The 9699-nt window shown below is 39.7% G+C and overlaps 3 protein-coding genes across 3 annotated transcripts in view; 2 read left to right on the top strand and 1 right to left on the bottom strand.

Annotated features, from left to right (window-relative positions):
* The window catches only part of LOC138025452 (uncharacterized), a 2776-nt gene extending 2434 nt beyond the window's left edge, over positions 1-342 (top strand). The window contains exon 6 of the mRNA XM_068872659.1: positions 1-342. This exon is cut by the window's left edge and continues 121 nt beyond it. The gene's annotated coding sequence lies outside the window, so the exon portion shown is untranslated.
* Positions 343-869: 527 nt separating this feature from the next.
* On the top strand, positions 870-2936 carry LOC138025453 (uncharacterized). The gene is made up of 3 exons (XM_068872660.1): positions 870-1044; positions 1164-1426; positions 1755-2936. The coding sequence occupies exons 1-3, from the start codon at positions 870-872 to the stop codon at positions 2841-2843; spliced, it is 1527 nt and encodes a 508-aa protein (XP_068728761.1). The 3' UTR covers positions 2844-2936.
* A 216-nt stretch (positions 2937-3152) lies between these two features.
* On the bottom strand, positions 3153-4486 carry LOC138025454 (uncharacterized). The gene is made up of 2 exons (XM_068872661.1): positions 4418-4486; positions 3153-4324 (listed from the first exon to the last, which is right to left on the bottom strand). Exon 2 carries the CDS (start codon positions 4284-4286, stop codon positions 3153-3155), a length of 1134 nt encoding a protein of 377 aa, XP_068728762.1. The 5' UTR covers positions 4287-4324; positions 4418-4486.
* Positions 4487-9699: the final 5213 nt, after the last annotated feature.

Below are 9699 nucleotides of genomic sequence, written 5' to 3' on the forward strand. Positions count from 1 at the left end.
AAGGATCATTTGGGCTAAATTCAAGTCCTTCTTAAGCCATATTGTAAACAAGCACGAAAACGTAGATGATCCTCTATTCAATAAATGTGGACATGGAAACAACATTAGCCACAGAAAGTGGTTTCTACCAGGTAAACATAGTGGTTTTGGTCGCAGCCTGGGCTGCGGTAGTCGGGTCATTTTACTACAATTAGTTATACTTTTTAGATTAGAAATGCACGGCTCTCGTGGAAAGCAGGGTTTTATATTGTATATTAGTAAATAAGTAAAAAGTAGTAATATATAATTGTAATTTTCAATTTTAAATTTTAATTAATTATTATAGATATGCCTGATGAGACAACCGTGGATAAATAAAGTATTTATTATTTACTCCCATGTTACCAAAAATAACAGAGGTTTCTTTTATTTAAGCTTGACGGGATCTTCTCCTCATTTTCCGGCTGTTAACTTAAGACTTCATTTCTGAAGGCAAACGGGTTCAAATCCTGGGATGTTGAATCACACAGGACAATTTAACGCCGGGGCCAACATTTTGAAGGACAAGGTCACTTTCACAAGACTCTAAACAGCCTTCCAACTCCCTGCAGCAATAGTACTCGCTAATGTTTTGAAGAAAATCGAGAGTGTGACAATTTCCACACTTGCACCTACACAATACAGAAGTCAACGAATGAATAAAAGGAGCAAATCATGATGAACTGTCGATGCAAGAAGTAACAGCCAAACAAGAAACATACAATCAACGAAAGCAGTCTCGGTAGGTGCGCACAGAGATCACCATTCGCCTTAATCACAGCCCGCCATCTTGATTTTGACGTCACAGCGTTTGACACCAAACCGAGGCCACGCGTGGAAAGCAAACAATCATGGCGGACAAGCAAGGTGAAAGTTCTGCTGAGTTTTGGCACAAAAATCTTCATACCATACCCAAATTTACGAACGCTTTTATTGAAAAATTTGCGTCAGACCATCTTCCGATTAAGGCAACGCTGACAAGAGGATACAAATTCTTCCACGAGTCTTACATTCACGATGTCGAAGGTGTGTTTGTATAAAGGTTGAGCGTTCGCCATGTTTTTCTTGTTATCAAGCAGTAGCTCAATGGTCCTTAATCTTTTGAGCTAAATACTATGACTTATATTTTGCGCATTAATTTGCAGTTAGACTTGCTATGAATGATGATGAGGGAGTCACGATTCGTGCGAAGTGCTACAGAAGCATGAAGAAAAATGAAGAGCCGCACAATCTTCTTGTCGTGTTCAAACGTGAAAGAGAGCCTTGCGTCGATTCGTTTCGTTGCAGTTGTGCTGCTGGCCAGGGGCTTTGCCATCATATCATCGGCTTAATGTACACGCTGGCGCATTACCAGATGCTAGGAATGAAAAGTGTGCCACCAGTTATATCTAAAACATCGAGACCTCAGGTTAGAATGGGAGATTACACACTAGACATGTGACATTTGTGTCAATAAATGATAATTATTGGACGAGGTTGAGCTAAATATCGTGATTTGTCAGTGGTGAGCAGATCAATTAAGGCTGAAGCCGAAGCTGAAGGCCAAGACAAATAATGAAAGGAAGGAAAGGAAAAAAATTGCATCAAATGATAATCAGAATTATTGGTAATGCAAGGTTCCAAAGTTGAAAGCAATAGTGCATAACGAATGAAAGCAAAGTTAACCTGGGAAAATGTCTTATTTTTATCTTCCAAACCAGAATTTATCAAGCAATATTTTAATGTTTGATTTTCAGACTTGGCATATCCCTAACCGAGCAGATGGTGTCAAGCCTCGCCCAGTTATGGATGTCACTGTACAAAAATTAAAGAATCCCACCCAGCAGTCAGCCCAAGTAAAAAAGAAACGAAAAGTCTCTGGTGTGACAAGTACTGTTTATAAGCCTTTTGAAGAACCACTCTGGTCCCTTGATTTACCAACGATCCTAAGTCCAATATTTGAGGGGCTTAATCCTAAGCCTGGTTTTCTGAGAGTATGGCCAGATGATGACGAAGATGTCCTATTAACAGAGAGCAACTATGGGCTAGTTCCCAAAGGATCTGTTTTATCCTACCAACAGTCCCTTCCAAGTAAAAAGACTGCAGCTGCAACAAACCTCAGTCTTCCTGTGCCTGACTTTCAGCTTCCAGTTTTTACCCACCCTCCAACTGTACTGTCTGAGAAACAACAACTGCACTATGATTCCCTGACTGTCACCATGGAACAGGCCCTAGAATATGAAGAGCAGACCAGAGAACAATCTGCTTCTAAGGACTGGCACCGACTACGAAAGCATCGTCTAACAGCCTCAAACTTCAAGCAAATCTGCTCCAGGAGAAAGGATCACGAAACACTTTCAGCCAGGCTTCTGAACAGCAAAGTTGTGCAAACAGCAGCAATGAAGTATGGCATAGAGCATGAGGAAGAAGCAGCTCAACAATATGTCCAGCAGTTTGGTAGAAATGTTTTTCCAGTGGGCTTTGTGATAAACCCTTCCCTCCCACACCTAGGCTGTAGCCCAGATAGAAGGGTTTATGATGCAACAGAAAATCATTCATGGGGTCTGTTGGAAATTAAATGTTCCATGTCTGACTATTTGTCAGACCTTAAGTATCTAAAGGTAAATGAAAGAAGTGGTACCTATAGTTTAAGAAAGACCCATGCTTATTATCACCAAGCCATGGGTTGTATAGGACTAACAGGTAGTGCATGGGAGGATTTTTTTGTTTATTGTCGCAAAGAGTTTCATTGTGAGAGAATTTACTATGATGCTGATTATTTTTCTGAAATGCTTGAAAAACTCAACATGTTTTATTTCAACTTTCATTTGTCTTCTGTACAGTGAACATTAATGATGAGCAATAACTATGCTATAACTAATAACAGGCAAACCATTTTTTGCTGAAGGAAGCTAAACATCCAATTTAATTGATAAATATAAAATAATGTTGTTTGAAAATGTGAACAAATCTATTTTAGTTAAAGTAAAGGGATTGTATTCTCTTTGGTTAACAGGATTCTAGTCCATAACATGTTACAGTATGATGTTGGGAAAGGTTCTCATCATATGGTTTAATTTTTATATTCTTTTTAAGACTACCAAAGTTTATCAAGTGCACAACTACACTTTTACTTCATCTGAAAAAAAATAAGTTTACCGTTCATAAAATAAGGGCCCCTGAAAGTTGGTTATTAAACAAGCTACAGTCCATATCTGATTTATGCTTCCTGCAACAGTGAGGGGGATTACCCGATCAAAGTAATGAAACTCTTTAACTCTCCTAATCGCCCTTTCAACATGAACACGCAGGTTGTGTAATTTTTTGCTTTCTTGGAGGTCATTTTTAGAAAACTGCCTCTTACTGGAAAGAAATGAGGGCATGACAACTTCACATCCAAGGGGAGTTAAAAGATCCTGAATAACAAAACCTTTATCCGCCATAAGCTGATCCCCAGGCTGGAGAAGTGGTAGAAGCCCAGACTGCCTTACCAGCTCTTTGTCTGATATTGACCCCTCAAATAAAGAACTGATGTGAATTATTTCCCCTGAAGGTGAAATAACAGCATTGCCCTTGTAGGTGGTGTGGCTCTTATATGACGAGTACATTTCACTATTTAAGACTAAACTTGATGGTGCCTGAACCTTTATCTCAGATGCATCAATAATTCCCCTGCAGTCTGGGTACATGGACTTGAAACAAGTGGGCATGTTCTTCTGGATTTTTGCCCTAGATGGCCAGATACAAGTACTCCCAAGCATGAAATAAAGAAAATTTATCCAGGATATAAAAACCCTGCTTACAGTTGTTTGGGAAATGTTAAAGCTATCAGCTAGTACTTGGTTTAAGGTACCAACCCTCAACTTTTGAAGAACTAAATAAAACTGGTCAAATAAACTTAGTTTGCAGCCTTGCATAGTTTTCCTAAGGCCTTCAACTTTCCTTATCCCTTTATTTCTAAGGCGTTGCATTTGGGACCAAGAATACATATTCTGTGCGGTGGGAGTCAGAGCTCTAAATGTCGCAACAAGAACATCAAAAGAAGGAAAACCGGTGTAAAACCTAATGATGCTGTTGGGTTTCATTTTTAGTTGTATATATATTGTTTGCTTATCCAGTGCTGCCTCCAACTCCTCAATTCTCTGATTTGCTGCTTCAAGCAGCTCCTCTGTGGTCTTGGCAGGCTCACCAGAAAAAATATAATCGTGGCAATTCAAGGTAGGTGTGTATATGGGCTCGGGGGAGTTTGAAACAACAGGAGAGGATGGCAGTTCCGGTTGGGCCTCCATAGAACTTTCCTCAACACAAGCTTGGCCGGAAGTTGATGCTATGGATTAAAATGAAAAACATGAAAATACGTCCGATTATTGTACGATTTTAACCAAGGAATGTTTAAAGAAATACTGAAAACAATATTTACTTGTGACAGTGACAGTGTATATGGGCTCAGCGGAGTCTACAACAACAGGAAGGGATGACAGTTCCGGTTGGACCTCCATAGAACTTTCCTCAACACAAGCTTGGCCGGAAGTTGATGCTATGGATTAAAATGAAAAACATGAAAATACGTCCGATTATTGTACGATTTTAACCAAGGAATGTTTAAAGAAATACTGAAAACAATATTTACTTGTGACAGTGACAGTGTATATGGGCTCAGCGGAGTCTACAACAACAGGAAGGGATGACAGTTCCGGTTGGACCTCCACAGAACTTTCCTCAACACAAGCTTGGCCGGAAGTTGAAGCTATGGATTAAAATGAAAACATAAAAATACCTCTGATTATTTTACAATTTTAACCAGTGAATGTTTAAAGAAATACTGACAACAAAATTTACCTGTGACAGTAACAGGGAACGATGGAAGGCTTACATCAAATAATCTCACTCGTGCAGGTGGTGGTTCTCGTTTTTTTGGAGATTTTCTTTTCTTTGGTGATCTTGACCAGCTAAACATACTCGGAACTGCATGCTTCTCCAGAACACGCTTCCCTGTTAAAGTTGTCTTAAAATCCCCTTCCTTAAAGTGTACAGAACATACTCTTGTGCTGTTTGTTATCTATAGATGAAACAGATCATAATATTTATTGTAAACACACGTGCGCTAAGATGACATCGACAACTTAGCCAACTTACCTGGAAAGTTTTGCCCACGTCTCGCCGTATTTTCACAAGCCACTGCTTTCGAATGAATTTATCACTGGGAAATTGGTGAAAGGTGAGGTTTGGAACTTTTTTAGCGCGATTATTTTGACATTGCGGCACGCAACAATGATCTCTGTTCGGCATGATCTTGTCTCCTCAATCGCCGGAAGTTGACCTTTACACGCGTGGCCTCGCATTGGTGTCAAAAGTTCATGACGTCAATCCAAGATGGCTGCTGTGCGATAAAGGCGAATGCAGAATACGCAAGTATTCCCACTATATAAGCCACTTCAACGTTTCCCTCACATTTATCGGCCTTCAGTTGTCGTTCTAGTGCTTTGCCAGCTTGTTTTTCCTTTTTCGTAATTGGCAGTCCATTCCTTGTCAGCCTTTGGGTCGTCGATGATATCTTCATCGCTCGAGGCTATATGATGTCGATGGAGATAAATCATGACCATCGTCTTCCATTTCTATGTCGTAATCCATTTTCGAGTCTTCGGAATAATGACCAGCGTCAGAATCTGACGAGGGGCAAGACATTTTTAACGTTACGTTAAAAGAACTCCTCTATCAAGGAGAAAGCAAATAAAGCTTCCACCTCGTTCCCAGGGTCCCCTGGGAACGAGTTTGGTGAAGCTTGTATCCTGTGGGCTCTCAATCTGACGTCACTACCATCGCTCTTCCCAGACCTCTTTTGCGCGGTCGTGATGTTTAAAGGGGCACAGAAAATCTAGTATTTAGCCAGTCGGATAAAAAATTGGCGCTAGAATGCTCCCAAAACTACGCTTAATTTTTTAAGAGAAAAGTATATTTTTTGGTTTAGGTGGACTTAAAGTGCGAGGATCACTTCTCTCAATTTTAGCCAAAAACCCGCACTTTAAATATATAGATTTGTCACAACAGAAAATTCTCTCTTAAGTATTGTCACATGATCTACAAAGAATAAACGAAATGAAGAAGTGAGTAGGATCTATTTTAGCTCCATGCTATCGGAAATTAACTTGCAGTATTCTTTAAAAAATTCGCGAGGAAATTTCCCCAAAACACACCTCAATAGCGACGCAGCTTAAGGTGGCTCAAAGCAGTTTCAACACTTTCAAGAAAATGTACTATTTAGAACGATTGCCTCCACAACACTGTATCACATAAGAGCAATGTCAAGTTATCGTATGAAACGCCCTTATTGCTTTAGTAACACGATGCGTTCATTATCACGACGCAATACGTCACCATAGCAAAACGACAGTCATCCAAAAACACCCAATATTTCGTGTTTAGTTGCTTGTAGCTCTCCCCCCTTTTCTAACTCGTGTAAAGTGAATGAAGCTGCTCAAAGCAGTTTAAACACTTTCAAGAGATTGTACTATTAGAAGGATTGCCTCCACAACACTGTATCACATAACAGCAATGTCATGTTACCATATGAAACGCCCTTATTGCTTAACACAATGCGTTCATTATCACTACGTATTACCAGGAGGCTGTTAGTAGGAGCCTCCATATGCAGTAGATCTTTGAGTCAACCTTTGCGCGAATCTTTCTATTTTTAGAACGAGCCCTAGGCCTTGAGCAGGAGACTCGCATTTACATAAATTTACATAAATTTGCACGATTTAAATACAGTGTTACTGCTTATTTGTCTTCGTTAGACAATGACTTTATTCTGATTGGCCTTTTAAAACAGTGTGTGCAGAGCAGGAGGAACTCGTGGCGTTCTAAAAATAAAAAGTCACGGGCAAAGGTTGACTCATAAGGGCGTGTATGAGAGAGGCAAGCTCCTACTCATGGGCTCCGGGTCCAGTGGATTCAGAGCCACCTTAAAAAGTATGAGCAGTTACGGTGGCGCTACATCTTCTCCAAAGAATTTAACCTCTGCAGATCGTTTTACCAAAACGGCCAGCTAATCAGCAATGAAAAATGGGGGTCACCGAGTTCGTTTTAGAGATACATGCAACTAAAGGTAAAATATAGGGTAGTTTTGGAGGGATTTCTTGCTTCTTTGGTAGCAATTACGTAACAATAATGATCTTATCTTGTAAAGCAATAATTAATGTTTCATATGCTCCAATCATAACACTGCCGTTACAGGAAACAATGTTGTTGTTAAGTCAATACTTTTAGCAGTACAGTATCTTTAAAAGGCTGAAACTGGTGTGAGCCACGTTAAATCCATCTCAAATTATTTCTTAACCATCATACCATTTTAAGTCCGGCTGAACATAAAAGTCCCTCCACAATTTACCCCCCTCCCTCCCGGCGGCTTATATGACCCTTACGTTTATATCCTTGAAGACGGAAAGGTTTTGATGAAGAAAAGATGCTCAAAAAGGTAGTATGGATCTTAAACAAAAATCAAAGATCACATGCCTGAGGTTGTGCATTTTGGATTGATTTAGCACCGAAGCCCGTTTTCACCTGACGATACTCCATGAAATGCAAATACATCACATAGCCTTTAGGTGTGCCGCATTGCTTTATTCGGCACATCCAAGAGTATTTATTCTGGGGCATCCCTTATGACTAGACAGCCCTACAGCAGCAGTAATTGGGACTGCATGCAGCCACACTAAGTACAAGAACTATGGCGATAGACAGCCAAAAGTGACCTACAATAAGCTTGCGAGACTCAACCGGCGCGGAGAATGGCGCGTAACTTGAACTAAGTGACGCGCAACTCTGTCATCGCTGTCTTGATCGTCGTGCGATCTGAATCGATGTAACTTATTACAGTTACTGTTAGATAAAAATTTCCCTCTTTGTCGAATGGTACGCTGCGAAACGATAAGTGCATCCTTTTAAGATCACGCAACAAATAAATCTCATTGCTTCCATATAAAGCAGTCGTTTTAAGTTAAGTCGCTGTAAATAGCTTTAGGGAGAAATCAGTTACACCTTCAAATTCACAAAGCATTCCTTTACAGGAAATCTTGTAAAAAGTTGATATCGTGTAATTAAACGCCCCTTCTACCATCGGCGGCGATCGTGAGTGTTCATGAGACATCGTATTAAAAACGAGTACACCCTTACTCTCAAGGGAACGCAGGGGGCGGCGCTAAGGCAAGCTTCAATTTCGCGGATATATGAAAAAAATGCATATTTATGAGAAAAATAACTCATTAGCTCGGGATAATTATGCACACTAAATCAAAATTTCCAAGCAAATCGCTTTCCTTATTCCAAACCATTCTGACTTAGTATTTGAATTTACTAAGTTACCAAACTTTGCAGCTTACAAGTTGACAATAACATGAACAAGAAACGAAAATCTATGCGCATACGAGATTTTTAAATTCCCATATAAACTTTCTCAAAAATCCTTCGAATACTAAATCAAATTTCCAATAGTTTCTCTAGGTTTCTTTTGCTTTATGAACGTCTCGGTTTTTTTTGCAGCTTACAAGTTGAAATTTGTGACCAGATACGCTCCTTAAATTGAGCTTGAGGAGATGGTATTTTCCGAAGTGGCCTATAAGTTTCAACAAGAGAAAATGAGGGGACAGAGAAGGAGGCTCCCGGTCCAGCCCTTGGGATATGTCATGTCCACGAAAGTTATTTTTAGACGAGCGGAAGTCTTCCAAGACGTCCGCATGCAGGTTAACCTCGGTCCGATGTTTGAAAGAAAATATATATTCATCAGCCTTCCACGTGCGCCATCATTTTCTCTTTTCACTAAGAACCTGAGAGCGAAGCAAGACTGCATGCGGACGTCTCGGAAGACAGGCTTCCCCCAGAACAAAGACTTCCGCTCGTCTAAAAATAACTTTCGTGGACATAACATATCCCGGCCAACGCCTTGATTCTCCCTCTCTGTCCCCTCATTTTCTCTTGGTTTCAACCATCAGTCATTAAATTTCACGCGGTGCTATTATGCTAATAAGATTTTAACTCCTGCATATCAATGATGTCCGGCCATTCTGCGCCATGAGCCTGTACACTGTTTCTATGGTGATTGAAACCAAAGTTGTGATTGGTTGATTTAAACTTATTGAACTGTCCGATAACAATTTGGCATTCCAATTAGTGGAAAATCTGAGTTTTTTTAAAGGAATCATGGGTATTCAGGGCAAGATGGAGAGAAATTCAAAGGTTTGTAAGGAAGTTCAAAACGATGAAAAGTGTTCATGACATGCAATTTTGGGTTTTTTGTTTTCCAAAACAGAAGATATGTGCTCAAAGATGCGGCAGAATAAATTTGGAGAGAATGGATGTTGTAGACATTATTTTATTAAAAAGAGTTTCTGCCATACATTTCCTTTAATTCCAAAGGCACAAAATTACAGAGAATGTATGGAGACAAAAAAAGCAATATTTAGGAATTCCAAACAACGGATACCAAGTCTAGTTCATCTCAGTAGTTGTAAACATGAACTTATTTGTTTGGTTTATGAAGGAGAAAGTCTATAAAGTTGAGTCATGTAGGGTATATTTTGCTTCGAATTTCCATACAAACCTCTGAATTTCCCGCCATGTTGTCCTGATTACCCATAAGGCAATCAACAGCGTGAACTTGTGTATTATTTTGAAAAACAACCCTAATTAACGATACCATAGAAACTA

Source organism: Montipora capricornis, chromosome 12 (assembly GCF_036669925.1).
Source record: "Montipora capricornis isolate CH-2021 chromosome 12, ASM3666992v2, whole genome shotgun sequence".
Lineage (NCBI taxonomy): Eukaryota > Metazoa > Cnidaria > Anthozoa > Scleractinia > Acroporidae > Montipora > Montipora capricornis.